Raw genomic sequence first — 17,344 nt, 5'->3', positions numbered from 1 at the left:
AAGGAGACAGACAGGTAGAGACAGACAGGTAGTGAGGTAAGGAGACTGACAGGTAGAGACAGACAGGTAGAGACAGACAGGTAGAGACAGACAGGTAGAGACTGACAGGTAGTGACAGACAGGTAGTGAGGTAAGGAGACAGACAGGTAGAGACAGACAGGTAGTGACAGACAGTTAGAGACTGACAGGTAGAGACAGACAGGTAGAGACAGACAGTTAGAGACAGACAGTTAGAGACAGACAGGTGGACAGGTAGTGAGGTAGGGAGACAGACAGGTAGAAACAGACAGACGGGGGACAGGTAGTGAGGTAGGGAGACAGACAGGTAGAGACAGACAGGTGGACAGGTAGTGAGGTAGGGAGACAGACAGGTAGAGACAGACAGGTGGACAGGTAGTGAGGTAGGGAGACAGACAGGTAGAGACAGACAGGTGGACAGGTAGTGAGGTAGGGAGACAGACAGGTAGAGACAGACAGGTGGACAGGTAGTGAGGTAGGGAGACAGACAGGTAGAGACAGACAGGTGGACAGGTAGTGAGGTAGGGAGACAGACAGGTAGAAACAGACAGACGGGGGACAGGTAGCTATTGTGTTATTTACATACAGGTAGGCAGATGCAATAGAAAGCTTATTGGCTGTCTTCAAGTGGCTCCGCCCCCCTCTCATCTGTGTCGGCCAATCCCCTGTGAGTGGGGGCGGGCTCTGCAGGCTGGGGGGAGGGGTGTGAGGAGGAGGAGGAGGAGGAAGAGGAGGAAGAGGCGGAGGAGGAGGAGGACAGGGAGAGGGGGAGTTCTGGGGGTTGCTCAGTCTGTAGCCTCCCTCCCCCGTCCGCCTCGCCTCCCATCAGCCCCTCCTCCGCCTGCCCCGCTCCTCCCCCACGAGACCCGACGAACTGCAGGTGAGGCAGGAGGGCCTCCTTCTCCCTCTCTCGCTCTGCCGCCGCCTCCCTCTCGCGCTCCCGCCGCTCGGCGTACAACGGAGACTCCAGGCCCAGGTAGGAGGCGCTGAGCTGCCGCAGGTCCAGCTCGAAGGGGCTGCCGCTGGGCTGCACCGAAGCTTCTCCTCCCTGACCTCCTCCTCCGCCCTGACCTCCTCCTCCTTTCTTGCTCTTGCGGGGGTGGGAGGAGGCGGGGAGGCTGTCGGGGAGGAGCGACTGGATCTTGGGGAGCCAACGTTTACGGACTCTCCGGGCGTTGGTGCACATGTCGGCCGCAATGACGTTCATCTCACTCTCCTTAAAGTTAGGAGCAAAGTTCTGACAGTACACTGAGGAGAAAGAGGAGGAGAGGAAGAGGAGGAGGAGAGGAAGACAAAGAGGAGGAAGGGGTAGAGGAGGACAGGGGAGGAGGAGAAGGAAGATGAGGAGGATATAGAGGTGGTGGAGGAGAAAGAAAAAGAGGAGAATGAGGAGGAGGAAGAGGAAGAACAAAAGAAAGAAGAGGAAGAAGTCGAGAATATGGAGTAGGAGGAGGAAGAGGAAGATGAGGGGGAGGAGGACAAGAGGGAGGGGAGGATGAAAAAGAAGAGGATGAAGAAGATGAGGAGGAGAAAGAAATGTCTCAGTCTTTCCAAAATACAGTAAAGAGACATACAACCATGAGTCAGACTGTGTGTGTGTGTGTGTGTGTTTGTGTGTTTGTGTGTGTTTGTGTGTGTATGTGTTTGTGTGTGTGTGTGTGTGTGTGTGTTTGTGTGTTTGTGTGTGTTTGTGTGTGTTTGTGTGTGTGTGTGTGTGTGTGTGTGTGTGTGTGTCTCTTACATTTGACGGTGTTTAACACTCGGTTGTCCAGCGGCTTTCGGCTCGGATCATTGGTGGAGGAGCGGATCCCTGTCCCACAGCTATTGGCCAGAGTGTTTCTATGGATACCATAACAACCCAATCAGCACCTATACCAAGCTTTAGATTACCCCCCCCCCCCCCCCCCCCCCCCCCCACACACACACACACACACACACACACACACACACACACACACACACACTCACACTGAGACAATGTGACAGAACAGTTATGTAAAGCAGCAGCTGTATTGTGAAGGAGGTTTTTGTAGCCGAGAGTCAGAATCTTCTGGATTATTTTAACGCAGCCTGATGTCTGATGATGTCACATGACGTCTGATGATGTCACATGACGTCTGATTATGTCTGATGATGTCAGAGCATCTGCAGACATCAATTACAGGCGCGACAAACAGTCGTGATGTCGCGTCTTTTTCGTTAATTTCAAACATGTTCACGGGAACGGGAAGAGATATCTCAGCAGGTTATACCGACTGTCCAATCAGATTACTGCTGAGTCATCACGTGTGTGTGTGCGATACACTGATGTAAACCCAACTGTAGTCTGATGTGTCAGGATCAGATTACAGGATATTTAATTGAGAAGGTCACTCGATCATAGAGTCATGAACTCTTGCTGCGATTGGCTCTGAGATCTGACAGACTCTATGTTGGACCAATCAGAGCTCGCCGTTTGTTAACCGTTGACAGAAAACATCATTCATGTTCCTGTTCACCATGTTTACAGATGAAAAGCGCTCTGTGCTCCTATTGGTTAACATCACCCAACATTCAAAATGAAAAAACATATGTATTTTGAGGTGTGAAAAAATGTTCGTATATCTGTTTTAGAAGTTTAAAGGGAAGAAGCCTCAAGCAGAACCGGGCTGTAGGTGGGCGGCCATCAAAAAAAAAGTATATACATATATATATACACTGTACATCCTCCTCAGAGGCCTACTATTCAAAAAGGGACATATATCTGTTTCTGAGTCATATAAAAACATCCTTCTCTGTTTAGAGCTATACAAAAAGAAGATGTGTCCATTTTAGAGATGGATATATGTCCATAAAACCAGATTTATATATTAATTTCTGAGTTTTAGAGGCATGTTCTGTCCTTTTGGGCTTGATTTCCACACAGGGGTCACAATCATAGCTTAGCTGTGTCACATTTATGGAGTTACAGATGGTTGTAAATGGGGACACTTGGCTACAACATGCAGGACCAGGATCATGTGACAGGCGGAGACAGCTGAAGGAATCCTCAGGCTACTTTTTGTAAAACTTGCTGACTAGACATTAGCTTTATCTGTCTGTCTAAGTCTAACATATCAGCTAAGAAAAGCAGAAAGTCCTCAATAAATTGTTCCGATGGCCTTGTTTATGTTCTGAGTTGGTTTTAAGGAGGTTGGTAGATATATTTCTGAACTTTTGACGGAGCCAGACCAGCAGCTTCCTCCTGGTTTCAGTCTTTATGCTAAGCTAAGCTAGCTGAACCGATGTCTGTACTGGACACGCAGAGATAAAAACTTTATTTAACAGCTCACCTATCGAAGAACGTAGCCAGCAGTCTCCTGAGCAGCACCTTGTGTTTGACTCCAGCACACAGGTGACAGTTCATCAGCTGACCACGCGTCATGAACACACCTGACCCTGCACACACAAAGAAATAATAAGATCAGAACATAAAACATGACCATGGTTTACATAACTCATCTCTTTAGCAGGGTAAGGCCACTTTGGTCTTTGATAAATACAAGTTTATTGGGGCATCACGGCCAAATTGAAGGGCACTAAGGTCAAAACCAATGGTGCAATAACAATAAGTGATAATTACGTTGTATGAAGACAAAACAGTCTACAATCAACAATTAGGACTCAGTGTATTGAAAAACAGCACTGAGTTTATTAAAATTGTACACAATGTTTGTTATACTTATATTTTAATGATAAAAAAAAGTCTATAAATGGGCTACGGGTGATCAAAAACACCCTGCAACTATTAGCATTAGAGTCTGAGATCATAGGAGCAGTCACAAAAATGACTTAAAACACTTTTTTTTACATGTTAAACATTAAACACACTGATGAACTTCTCAGAGACACTAGGATGAGAGCTCAGAGTCATGTAACAGCTGTCAGACTCTCCTGAGTGGTAGAGAAATGGATGTGTGTGTGTGTGTGTGTGTGTGTGTGTGTGTGTGTGTGTTAACGTCACATCACGCTGAAAAAGTAGTGACCCGTCAGATCTCACGGCAAGTTATAAACTCTATGTACATTTGTAGTTAGCTAACACTATGCAGCAATATCCTGGTAACTTTAAAACACATCATGTATTAATATTTACACTGTACGGTGTTCAGCTGCTTGGGCTGATCACATTAATTGTTAGCTAATGTTAGCTAGCTGGGTTAGCTGTTAATGTTTATGCTAACGTTACACATACATTTGCAGGAGTGGCAGAAATCTCACACTACTGTTGATGTCCAGCAGGGTTAGAGTTGTTTATTTGCTGCGTCACATGTAGTTTTAAATGAGGAAATCTGCAACTTTCTTTAAATGGCACAACGGTCAGTTCAAAACAGGGAACGCCAAACTGGCCATGTGGGTAGTTCATGTTAGAAGGGGGCATCCACAGCACTGGCTGTTTAACTGTGGTATAATTCCTGCCCTGCTTTAGTGTGTCTGCCTCTGTCAGCTCTTCCAGACAGTTTTGTGTTTAATTACCTTCCTAACGGCATTGTCACCATGACAACACAACAGCAATGCAAAGAACAGTAAGACATGTTTAAAATGCCTCCTTAGTTTCTACCTGGAGCAAAAAATTCACTTTCTGCTATTTTATCTGAGCATCTAAAGTGAAGTCTTTGCTGCCTTAAAATATTCCCACATCCATCCATCTTTCCCTGTTCATCCAGTTTCCAGACTGAGGCTGGAATTATGGTTCTCTGAGGATACACATTCACATCTCTACAGGTAAACACAGAAAATGGCTGCTAGAAGTATTCAGACCCTTTACTTAAGTAAAAGTACCAATACAGCAGTGTAAAAATACTCCATTACAAGTAAAAGCCCTGCATGAAAAATCCTACTACAGTAAAAGTACATAAGTATTATGAGCTTGATGTAGTTAAAGTATTGCAGTAAAAGTACATAAGTATTATGAGCTTGATGTAGTTAAAGTATTGCAGTAAAAGTACATAAGTATTATGAGCTTGATGTAGTTAAAGTATTGCAGTAAAAGTACATAAGTATTATGAGCTTGATGTAGTTAAAGTATTGCAGTAAAAGTACATGAGTATTATGAGCTTGATGTAGTTAAAGTATTGCAGTAAAAGTAGTGGTTTGGTCCCTCTGACTGATATATTATTATATATGACATCATTAGATTATTAATAGTGAAGCATCAGTGTTAGAGCAGCATGTTACTGTTGTAGCTGCTGGAGGTGAAGCTAGTTTACACTACTTTATATACAGTTAGCTAGTTTAGTCCAGTGGTTCCCAACCTAGGGGTCGGGCCCCTCCAAACGGTCAGCGGATAAATCTGAGGGGTGGTGAGATGATTGATGGGAGAGGAAAGAAGAAAATGTTATAGAAATGGCCATGCCTCCTTATCCACCGTCAGAAAGGCGCAGGAGAGGTGGGTTTAATGGGCCTCGTGTCTGAGGGATTATATAGCCACCTTAACAGTGCTCTCTGGTCTGAGCTCCTCATCTTGTCCCTGATGGGTTCAGGGTTGTAACAAACCAACCAGTAAAAAACGTGCCCCATTCTTCCCTTACTCATGAACATGACTCCGAGATATTTGAACTCCTTCACTTTGTTACTAATCACCAGTAACCTGCAGACAGGTGAGTCCTACCTGCCACCAGCTCCACCTTCTCTCCCGGGTCTCCCTCAGTGTAGAGGGACGGGTGACAGCGATACCCGATCTGACTGATCAGACTGGCAGGTAGGGCCATGTTGTCTCGACCAACCAGCACACAAGGCCGACGCTCATTAGCCAATGGGAGGGGCAGCATCTCCATCTTCTCTTGGACTAAACCAATGACAAAGACAGAGAAAAAGGGGGGTGTCAGCAAAACCTGTCAACAACAATATGAAAACAATATTAAAGTGCATTAACCTGTCGAGTGTTGAGGCTGAAGTGTTTTAGGCTGCAGTTCCTCTATTGTCCACTAGATGCTGCCTCAAGAAAACTGACTGTGTTCAGGTGAATGGGAAACTATGAGGTAAGACTTGCCTCAAGGGAAAACTATGACATCTTTGGCTAAATCCAAATGTCCAGACTTCCCCTCACACAGGTTTCAGCACTCGTAAACTTATCGGGTATGTTCCTGGGAGGTCTGTCCAACTCAACAATTCATCAAGTCTGTGGCTTTTACATCAATTTCTGTGGCTTTCAAAGAGTCCGCTTGAAGGGATGAATCAAGGATTGATATTTCACACAAACATAAATAGATAAACATTTTGATTTTATTTGTCACAATCTGCAGAGTTAGACAGCAAATTATGGTCTTATTCCAACTAATAAAACTGGTTATGAATATCGATGGAAATCTCATAGCACTCCTTCACAGACTTGAACTGATGATGGTGAACACTTTAGACACATCACAGTCTGAATGAATGAAGTTTCAGAAGCTTCATAAGTCCAGAGGTGCATTTAGGCCCCATTTCCACCTGGTATTAACATGTGATCTGTATCTGGACACTGATATCTGATCCTTTGCATTTACATCTGGTATTTATAAGCACTCTTGTTATCTTGATTCCACCCACATTGTGATTGGATCTCAATATGTAAACTAGCTTGGCGAAGCTGGCAGAGTTGTCTACAAGCATGGAGCATCCCAGGTCAGGGGAAGCAATGGGTGGGATGAGTGTCATTCATTTAATGTGGGGATGACTTGTAGCTACCACTACTAACTTGGTGGTATCAAACTGGGGATATCACGGTTATATCACATGCGTCTTAATGATCTGGCTGTAAGGATGCACCCTGGGTGTAGGTCTTTCTGATGGCCCAGAAACTATTTCTTACCAGTGTCTAAATTTAACTCCTCAGTTGTAGTTCCTGGCCCACCGAAGTCCCTGCTCTGGGGGTTGAGCTTTCTGATCTATTGCAGTATTGGACATCCTTGATTGGTTAAACACAAATCTCAGGCTGCTACAACTTGTGTACAACTTTATTCATGTAATAAGGAGGCACTATGTGTCAATCAATATCAGGATGAGGGACGGTCTTGGTGGTTTTTGATGTTAAAGACTTTTTTTGCTGAATCTTCACAGTTCTTGTTCCACAGATGCGGTGGAACGCAGACAGACAATACTGTAAGGGAACTTATAGTTCCTGAGTTTTGCTCCTGTGGCTCCATAGTTTTATGGAACTATTGGGTTGAACAAGGTTAAATGGGCACCAAAAAAGCCTTTATTATAGTTACCTTTTGTACTTGCCTTGATTTCTTTGGGAATTTGTGCTTTTTCTGTGGACATTGATTGCCTACCTGTGCAGGACGATCACCTGTTTTTGTCTGTCAAATCCAAGCAGGACTTAATCCATTAGTTGTTTATTGTTTAAGGGCTAAATGGATGCAGGGTTTCACAGTGCATCATGTCTGTTGCCCTTCACCAGTCTGTCTGCCCCTTCATTCTTTAATAAAATCTCATTTTGCAGATGGTTTACTGGTCACCACTCTGTAGTTTTGTGGTTAACGCACCTCCATACTGGGCTGTTTCATTTTTAAGATTTGGTTGTACCATGATGTAACTTACTGTAGTGGTTACCAGGGTGACCGTAGATGTGTTGGTATAGTCCGGCATGGACAGTGTTGCCATAGTAATCCTCCTCCAGCTCCTCCTCGGTGGCAGGGTGGGAGGGAGGGGAGTCCGTGGGGAGGCTGGATCCTCCTGGACTAGAGCGCCCCCCGCCTGCCAGCAGGTAGGACTGCAGCCCCGGAACCAAACCTCCACCTGCACCCAGGTAACACAGAGCACTGCCCCTGGAGGTCTGGAGGTCCCCCGAAATGTCCACTCTGAGGACAGAACAACGAGGACGAGTCAGACCAGGAGGAGAAAGACTGATAGGAGGAGGACAAGGAGGAGACAGGTGACAGAAGTATAGCGGCTTGCTTTGATGCAGAAATGGTTTATGAAACCAGAGATAACAGTTGTCTGTTAAAACCGGGATAAGATAAAGTCTGAAGGTTGGTGTATTCTTGAAATTAATCTCAAATGAAGTTTATGTCTAAGGGGTCTGATATAGTGCAACAATGGACGTGGTTATGTTGATACTAAATTGGGTGTCTGGATGAAGTGTTTGTGGTATTTGCACATAGTCATAAATTTTGTAGATGGGCAGATGACAAAATGTACGTCCCCTGGACCCTTGCAGCCATGCAGACGCATGAAGTATAATTTGGTCTCAAAGGAAAGTGTTTCTACCTCTTCTGAATGGTCATAATTGAAGGCCAGTCGAAAAGCCTACTCTAATAAAAAGGGACATGATGAGTCGTACAAATGGGGATAACAGTTTTGTACCTGCTCTAACTGTCCTCAGGTCAGGGTAGGAAATTAACTTTTTTTACAAGGGCTTTTTTGTCCTCATAAAAGACCAATGACAGACTAATATTCAATGACTCTTGTTAAAAAAAAGCGAAACTTATAATGCAAGAACATTTAATGGGTAAAAATAGTCTGACACTGAGGTATAATCCCAGTTACAGATAATAACTGTGTGAGTATTTTTACCCATTTAATGCATATTTTACTTTCAAAGGTAGAAACAATAAACACATCGTTATGTAACAATGTCGCAGTTCAACATCTCAACAACATTGCTGATTGTCTGCATGTATGGAGTTCTATGGTTTTAAATAACATGCGCAATGACAACTTTGGTAGCTTTTTTAGGCTCAGCGACCGTCCACATTTCTAACCTACTTTCATTTCCAACTGACGGTGACTCAGCTGTGACACGTTTGCAAATTTAAAAAAATGTTGGTAATGTAACTGTAAGTAGCTGTGTGGTATGGAAGCCCAGCTGTTGCACTTTGAATACAGAGCAAAATCACACTTTGCAAAACATACTAAGTCTCTGTTTAGCTGTTTATTTTACAAGGGCATTTAAAAGCCCCCGTCATCCTAATTCCAAGGGCAATTTTACATTTTTTAGGGGCATTTTGCCCTGAGCCCCCATTAAATTCCAACGCTGCCTCATGTCCCTTTGAATCAGGTCTCTCTTAAACTCTTTGGGTAGGTTTTCCACTTGTCTGTTTTAGATTGTTCAGATTGGATCTCTGTTTTTTTTTTAACCCCAGGTACCTGGAGTGAGCGCTCATTTCATTAGTATTTCTTCGGCACAAGCATGCAAAATACATTCCTGTGGAAGATTTACAGTTTACAGCCGTAACACTCCAAGAAACATAGCAATGCGCCAACTGAGGCGGAGAACAAGAGAACCAACAATTAGACTTGCTCGTAAACATGCATATAAACACATTTGTTAGGCCTCAAGGATAATCATTTAGCATTTAGTGATAAATACTGAATTGTTTGTTTACAGGTTCACACATGTATGTCCTCACCTGGCCTCCTCTCCTCCTCCGCCGTTCTCCTCACCGGTAGGTGTGTCGGCTCTCTCCTGTTTGATCCTGCTGACAGCCAGCAGCAGCTCCTCAGGGCTCAAGGACGGCTGGTCTGGACTGGCCTCCTGCAGCTGGGGGGCACCGTGCTGCTGCTGCTGCTGGACTATTGAGGTGTCGAAGCCCCCGAGCTCATCTGCTGAGGTCGTCTGTAATCCATCAATGTGTTTAAATAAAGTTATTCCTAAATGTCTTCTTTGTTCTTACAGGTGATGAAGAGGTAACACACTGGCCTTTTAAACAGCAGCTACTTTGTCTACAAAGCTAAAGAGATGCAAAGGTGTGATTACTGAAACATATCTTCAGAGTTAACCTTCTGTCCTGTCAGAACTATATCTATATGCTTGTTGACAATAAACCATCAACGATAGAAGTCGGGGCCTTGAGAAATAAACACAATCGCAGAGGTAAAAGCAAATAGTTTGTCTGTGAAGACTGATGGAAAAAACACTGTGAAATCACTGATTGCTGTGTAGCCAGAGGTCACAATGAACACAATGAAGTATTGGAGCATTTATAAAATGAAAACCCTCGTTGCCAGAAAGCAACTGAACTTCACTGGAAGGATAAAATGAGACTTAACATCATATAGCGAGTTATTTTTTATAATGCTGAAGGCCTTTCTTACTTTGATTATCCATCTCTATGTCTTAATGAGCTCTATAGCTGTTGTTTTTCCTAGACTAACTCTATCTATAGTTTTTGGTTTACCAGGACTAACTCTATCTATAGTTTTTGGTTTACCTGGACTAACTCTATCTATAGTTTTTGGTTTACCTGGACTAACTCGGTCTATAGTTTTTGGTTTACCAGGACTAACTCTATCTATAGTTTTTGGTTTACCAGGACTAACTCTATCTATAGTTTTTGGTTTACCTGGACTAACTCGGTCTATAGTTTTTGGTTTACCTGGACTAACTCGGTCTATAGTTTTTGGTTTACCTGGACTAACTCGGTCTATAGTTTTTGGTTTACCTGGACTAACTCGGTCTATAGTTTTTGGTTTACCTGGACTAACTCGGTCTATAGTTTTTGGTTTACCCGGACTAACTCGGTCTATAGTTTTTGGTTTACCTGGACTAACTCTATCTATAGTTTTTGGTTTACCTGGACTAACTCGGTCTATAGTTTTTGGTTTACCCGGACTAACTCGGTCTATAGTTTTTGGTTTACCTGGACTAACTCGGTCTATAGTTTTTGGTTTACCCGGACTAACTCGGTCTATAGTTTTTGGTTTACCTGGACTAACTCGGTCTATAGTTTTTGGTTTACCCGGACTAACTCGGTCTATAGTTTTTGGTTTACCTGGACTAACTCGGTCTATAGTTTTTGGTTTACCTGGACTAACTCGGTCTATAGTTTTTGGTTTACCCGGACTAACTCGGTCTATAGTTTTTGGTTTACCTGGACTAACTCGGTCTATAGTTTTTGGTTTACCTGGACTAACTCTATCTATAGTTTTTGGTTTACCTGGACTAACTCGGTCTATAGTTTTTGGTTTACCTGGACTAACTCGGTCTATAGTTTTTACTCTATCTGGCCTAACTGTCTGTACAGAACTCTCTGGGCATGGTCAAACCCACCTGTGAGTCACAGCAGAGAGGGGAGGAGGAGGAAGAGGCCTTCATCATCATCAGCTCCATGCCTCGCTCCACGATGTTCTGGATCTGCAGGTAGCCGGCAGTGTACATGAGGACCAGCTGCTCACTAGTGGCCATGCTAAGACGTCCCGTGTAGCAGAACGACAATATCTGCTGGAAACACGTCGGTGTTACTGAGGATGGCAGCTCGAACACCGCCTGGGAGGAGGAGGAGGAGGAGGAGGAAGAGGACTCAGCTGCAGAGCTGAAAAGGTCTCTGAAGTAGAGTGAGGAGGCGGCGAGGACGGCCCGGTGCGCCTTGAAGGCCTGACCCTGCACCAGGATGGAGACATCGCAGTAATGTCCCTGCAGCCGCTGCTCATTCAGGCTGCCCAGCACGCTGCTGCCAAAGTCCGGGATCTCCACTTGCAGCAGCCCCTCCGACATGATGGACGCTGCCACTCCTGAGGAGGACGGGACAGGAAGTGGCTGAGTGTTCAGACTAGCCGGTGGCTAGGAGGAGACGTTCCTGACCAGCCAGAGTTAGACTGACAGAGGAGAGGTGGAGGAGGGTGTGGAATGTTTAAGTGCCAGGGATGCAGCAGATATCACCTCCAAAACGTTTCAGATCCATGTTGTTGTTGTGGAAGAACAGCCGGCTCAGAGGTTAGAGGTCAGTGGTCAAGACTGAGGGAAGGGGGTGGGGGGGGGGGTGTTGTGGAGTTCAAGTCTGAGGTGTAGAAGTCAGGGCAGGTTGGGGAGGAGGAGGCTGTAGATCATCAAGATGGAGGTCAGCTCAACACATAGAAACAACTAGAACATGAGGAGGGAGGAGGGAAGGTGACAGAAGGAGAGAAAGGAGACGTTTAAAGGATGCAAGTTTCACACCTTCTCATCTACCTGCAGAACAAGCTGAGAAAACAACAATCACATCTGAGACGCCTCTTCCTCTCTACCACTCTAAACTATATTATTTTATAATTATAATTATACCAATTATGACTATACAACAATATAAAGAACAACTTAACCAAATAAAAAGAATAGGTCCAAACATTATTCCATGTACTTGTATGATACAATTCTGTCAGCAAAAAAGGGAGATTGAAGAAAACCACATTTGACAAAGTCCATTTGCTGATGAAGACTGTGCAATATGGTTAAAAACTCCAGAAAAAGCTAGTAAGTGAGCTTTGAGTTGAGATTATTTTGTCAAAAATTGGCATGTGATATATCATATTTCACATATGAAAACATGAATTTCACATGTGCTTTTTTCTTTGGGAATAGTTCACATGGTTAATTCATGTAAGGAAGTATAAAACACAAGCACAGCTATTGTTCAGGTGAACCAGGTTCTTGATGTAAGTTCATTACATGTTTGGTCAATCTGAGTACAAAACCCAGCAGATCATCATATATATCATACATGACTGAAGTCTGATTTAAGGTCAGTGTTCCCACAGCTTTCACCCAACTGTGTAGAGTCTCAACAGGTTTCAGACACTTTAAGCTAAGCTTCTCAGTCCTTGAAGGAACTTGAAGGAAACGATGGAAGGAAGTGATGAAAGTGCTTTTCCTTGAAAGCCAAGAAGCTCAGACTCAGCTTTTTATTCCCTCCTCCTGATGACATCACTGTATGGTGACTCAGGTAATCATCTCTGCACTGCTCGCTGTGCGGACACACCCTGGAGTACATTTCTACATCACTGCGACCACTGAGAAGTTGAAGCACCACAGGTCAGCAAAACTTTGCTCTTTAACTAGTTTTTCTCACAACAAAGAAACAAAATACAAAATGTTTAGCAGTATCAGACCTGAGCAAGCTGAAATTCATTCAGAGCGACTGTGTGTCACCAGAGAGGAAAGGTGTTATAGAAGAGTCAGATGATCCAACAGAGAACAGACAGGTGAAAATTTTCAGTCCGACTGCTCATCATTCACTACAACAGTATGAAGAACTGAAGAAACAAACAAACATGGAGTTCAGGAAACATATTTTCACATACTGTATGTGAAACTGCATGTGAGCTGAGAGAGTTCAACTACAGACCTCACATATGGGGACCCCAGTTCTGTGAGCCAGTTGGAAAGAGAATAGGGTCCCCAGGATAATTTAATGAATTTATTTGATGATACAAAACATACAGATTTAAAATAGTTACAATAATCGATGATTAAATCACAAAAAAAGCCATAAAGGCTTATTTCCATTGTGTTCCTCCAGAAGTAAGTTACACACCTCACTTCTGGGAACCTAAAAGAAAGGATAACTTCCAGGGACCTTACAGGAAGTGACCCACCTTCTTGGTTTCACATCAGATCTTTCTAGTGGAGTTCAGACTGTTGTGGGTTAATGGAGGTGTCCCACAAGGATCAGTATTAGGCCCTCTGTTATTTACTCTATATATAGATAATATTTATCTTCCTAGTGAACGTTGCAGTGTTTATCTTTATGCTGATGACATCATCTTGTGCGCCATCGGCTCTACAGCATCTAACCCTCTCCTTGTTACAGTCTGCTTTTGACCTCCTGGCTTCATCCATTAACTTACTTAACTTCTTCTAAACTCTAAACATATAAAATGTTTGCATTTCACAGGACCACATAGTTTTGATATTTTTACTTTGACCTGCACTCATAATGGATATCTATTAGAAACAGTACAAACAGCAGATTATCCTACCAAACTCACGTTGAACACTAAAAAACTAAAAAATCAAAATTCGATTCTGATACCAGAACAGAGCTTGTTTCACTCTTAAGTGAACTTTTTAAGTGAATCTTTTATTGAGCAGTATCAGTCAGATGTGATTGATCCACATTAAACACAGTTTCTTCATCAGTGTCATAATAGCATTTTATTTTTAGCCATGCTAGCAGCATGTCTCTATGGACGGCAACGTCAGTTTGTTGGTCCAACACTTTGGTTCAGACTGAAATATCTCAACAACTATTGGATGGTATGAACATTCATGTTCCCCTCAGGATGAGTTATAATAACTTTGATCCTCTGAATTTTCATATAGCACCATCATCTGGTCAAAATGTCATTTTGTCCAATATTTTGGTTTCTGGGCAAATCCCTGCAAAACGAATGACATTACCATCAGCCTCAACTGTACTTTGTGTTTACTGCTAATTAGTGAATGTGAGCATGCTAACACGCTAAACCAACATAGTTAACATAGTAAACATTATACCCTCTAAACATCAACATGCTAGCATTATCATTGTGAGCATGATGTTAGCATTTAGCTCAAATACAGCCTCACAGAGCAGCTGACTTGTTAGCTGTAGATTAATCAGTCAGATTCTGATTTGAAGGTTTTGGTTGTGATTTTCTATCAGATCAGAGAATCAATATTGTTAAAAGTTCCAAACAAAGGGGGATCATACTTTTACTGTTTTAGCTCCGACGCTGTGGATCAAACTCGCCTCAGTATCAGATCAGCTGAGTCAGTGCATCAGTTTAAAAAGCTTTTAAAAACGTACCTGTTCAAACTGGCATTAGTGTAATATCTTTATAATGCCTACTCAAATGTTTTTATGTTGTTCTTTTGTGATATTTTGTATTATCTCTCTACATTCGATCACTTCTTGAAATCCCTGTTTTTATTGTATTTTCTATGTATGATGTTCTTTGTTTTATTTCTCTGTGTTTGTTATCTTGCACCTATATTTTATGATATTGTATTTTGTGAAGGACTTTGTAACTCTGGTTTTGAAAGGCGCTATAGAAATACAGTTTATTATTATTATTGTTATTATTATTATTATTATTATTATTATTATTATTTCTTCATGTCAACAAATCTCATGTTTGGATCCAAACCAACAATGAACTGATCTACTAACAACTATTGTCTGTGTATCCAAAGTCTGATATATTTTATTTCTCTGTGCCGTAGACCTCCGTCGTTGTCCAAAAATCATTAAAAACACATCATTGAGCCACATCGCTGCACTGGGTGACATATTCCTTCGTCCCTGAAGACAATTCTTACTATAATTTCTTTAGAAACGGCTAAAAATAGTGAGAAAATAGTAACCTGCCACTGTGATAATATGGCTCCATTTACAGAACTTCGCTAGCTCCTTGTGCTACATAACACAACCTCTTGACTTTGTACTGAATTTCTTTTAGAAATTTATAATGTAGCACAAAGTCAAGAAGTTGTGTGATGTAGCACATCAAGCTAGCGAAGCTGTAAACAGAACCACATTCCCGCACATGCTCAGTGGCTGTACTAGGAACCTCAAACCTGAGGGTTACTATCGCTGTTTTTACTCTTTGGAGCCATTGCTTAACAAGCTACCACTGTCTTCACTGATGTGTTTTTAATAGTTTTTGGACAACAACGGAGGTCTACGGCACACAGAGGCTTTGATACACACACAATACTTGTTAGTAGATCAGTTCATTGTTGGTTTGGATCCAAATATGAAGAAAAATATAGAAAGTCGCCAGAATGATCCTTTAAGTAACTTTTATTCAGTCACAGCAGGCAGCTGACAGCGTCCCTGGTGCGTGATATTGTCTTATTTCTCCAAGTAACGGTGAGGAAACTGTTATAAGCTGAAATTATACCTCCCGTATCCACGAGTACACTGACTAAATGTCGTCATCAGAGGGTGTACGTGTAGGCCTGCGTACCTCCGACTTGTTGTGACCACATTGTCACAACCCTGTCTTCCTTTAGACGCCAATCTAGATGTGCAAGTGTGGAACACGTCCTCCAAGTGGACTCCAGAAAGTAGCATAAACAGAGTTACTACGTATCCGTGTACACATCTGCTAAGGACCATACAGATCTTCAAGATCCCCTCCAGGCTGTACTGTAGGATTAAGATCTACTGTATATAGAATACTATAATAACTTGTGTCTGATATGGTTTGTACAAAAAAGTTGAATTATCTTGTTAAATCTTTAAATTTACATCTACTCCTTCTCCCTCAATAAAAATTCCAGAATCTATAAATATACAAACATTAAATTTCAGAAGTGTTTCCAGCGGACAGCAGACGTCTCCTCCTTCACTGTAAAGTTTATTCTCAGTGTTTGTGAACTGGAGGCTTCAAGTTTCCACATCACACTTATGTCACTTGAATACTGGACTATGATTGGCTTTCAAACTATCTGTGATGTCACAAATCATGCTTTTAAGGCCCGCCCCCTTAAAGTCAGATTTTCAATGAGTTCAGAGAAACTTTCCGTCTTCGGCAGATGAATGTGAAGACAAACTCTGCATCATTCTGCACAGAGAAGAAGAACAAACATCCGAAGAAGAGAAACACATTTCTGAGCGGAGGGAGAGTTTTAGATTTGGAGGAAAAAAAAGAGTCCTGGAAATGATCCTTACTCAGTATCAGCAGATTAGTATCAGAGTCAGATTTAAAACCCTAACAGCAGATTACAGGACGGTTCACTTTAAAAGGTTCTCTGACTGACTCTGAACTGGGACTCACTGGTTTCCACTAACACCTCACTGCAAACTGCAAAAGCAATAATCATAAACCAGACTCCATTAACAGATTTACACATTTTTCTGCTGCTGACAAACTCCAACACAGAGCTCGGCAGACTCTAGTACAGTCCAGTACAGTCCAGTACAGTACACTAAAGTCCAGTACAATCCAGTACAGTCCAGTAGAGTCCAGGTAAGTTGAGTCTGTTTCAGAGTTCAGTTCAGTTCAGCGTTATTGTTGTTTACAGTGTAGCTGCAGCAGAGAGACAGACAGTCTGAGCAGACAGACAGACAGCAGGGAGACAGCAGTGGAAACAGACAGACAGTCAGTCAGACAGACAGGTGGGTTAAAGAGAGACAGACAGACAGACAAACAGGACAGATATAGTTAGCAGAGGATGGACGTCAGACAGACAGACAGGCCAACAGACAGACAGACAGACAGGTAAATGGAGAGACAGCTCCTCACCTCCTCTGCTTCTCCTCCATGCAGCAGGCAGGACGGCTGGCTGGCTGGGAGAGGTTTTCTTCTCCTCCGCTCAGTCAACGCATCGTCTGGTGTGTCACAGGAGGGAGGGGAGGGGGGGGAGGAGGGGGGAGGGGGGAGGTAGAGACACAGCAGACAGCCAAGGAGGAGGAGGAGGAGGTGGAGGAGGAGGAGGAGTCATCTGAGGACAGCGAGGGAGCTAATGCGGCTAACTGCCCTGCAGAGGACGAGAGAGAGTGTGAGCATGCATTACACATCCGCTATAGGGAAGAACTCACTGCAAGGTTGAAAATAAAATAAACACACTTATACTCACACACACACACTTTTGCTCACACACACACACGCTTTTGTGTGTGTGTGTGTGTATGTGTATATGTGT

The 17,344-nt window shown here is 43.0% G+C and overlaps 1 protein-coding gene and 1 long non-coding RNA gene across 4 annotated transcripts; one reads left to right on the top strand and one right to left on the bottom strand.

The window, feature by feature from the left end:
• Nucleotides 1-499: 499 nt before the first annotated feature.
• On the bottom strand, nt 500-17,033 carry LOC121903277 (nucleus accumbens-associated protein 2-like). 3 transcript variants are annotated; one of them, XM_042420143.1, is made up of 8 exons: nt 16,945-17,033; nt 11,009-11,818; nt 9,369-9,574; nt 7,558-7,817; nt 5,645-5,821; nt 3,330-3,435; nt 1,760-1,857; nt 500-1,266 (listed from the first exon to the last, which is right to left on the bottom strand). In XM_042420143.1, the coding sequence occupies exons 2-8, from the start codon at nt 11,450-11,452 to the stop codon at nt 629-631; spliced, it is 1,929 nt and encodes a 642-aa protein (XP_042276077.1). In that variant the 5' UTR covers nt 11,453-11,818; nt 16,945-17,033; the 3' UTR covers nt 500-628. The 3 variants fall into 3 exon arrangements, with proteins under 3 accessions (XP_042276077.1, XP_042276075.1, XP_042276078.1); XM_042420141.1 differs by lacking the exon at nt 16,945-17,033 and adding an exon at nt 15,999-16,058 and having other exon boundaries at nt 11,009-12,966; XM_042420144.1 differs by lacking the exon at nt 16,945-17,033 and adding an exon at nt 15,664-15,783.
• LOC121903278 lies at nt 4,234-9,427 on the top strand. Its single transcript, XR_006098006.1, has 3 exons — nt 4,234-4,559; nt 4,701-4,758; nt 9,347-9,427. It is a non-coding gene; the product is annotated as an uncharacterized LOC121903278 (long non-coding RNA).
• Nucleotides 17,034-17,344: the final 311 nt, after the last annotated feature.

Source organism: Thunnus maccoyii, chromosome 9, assembly GCF_910596095.1.
Source record: "Thunnus maccoyii chromosome 9, fThuMac1.1, whole genome shotgun sequence".
Taxonomy (NCBI): Eukaryota; Metazoa; Chordata; class Actinopteri; order Scombriformes; family Scombridae; genus Thunnus; species Thunnus maccoyii.
The sequence above is the reverse complement of the archived record's forward strand: the minus strand, read 5'-3'. Positions and strand labels throughout refer to the sequence as shown.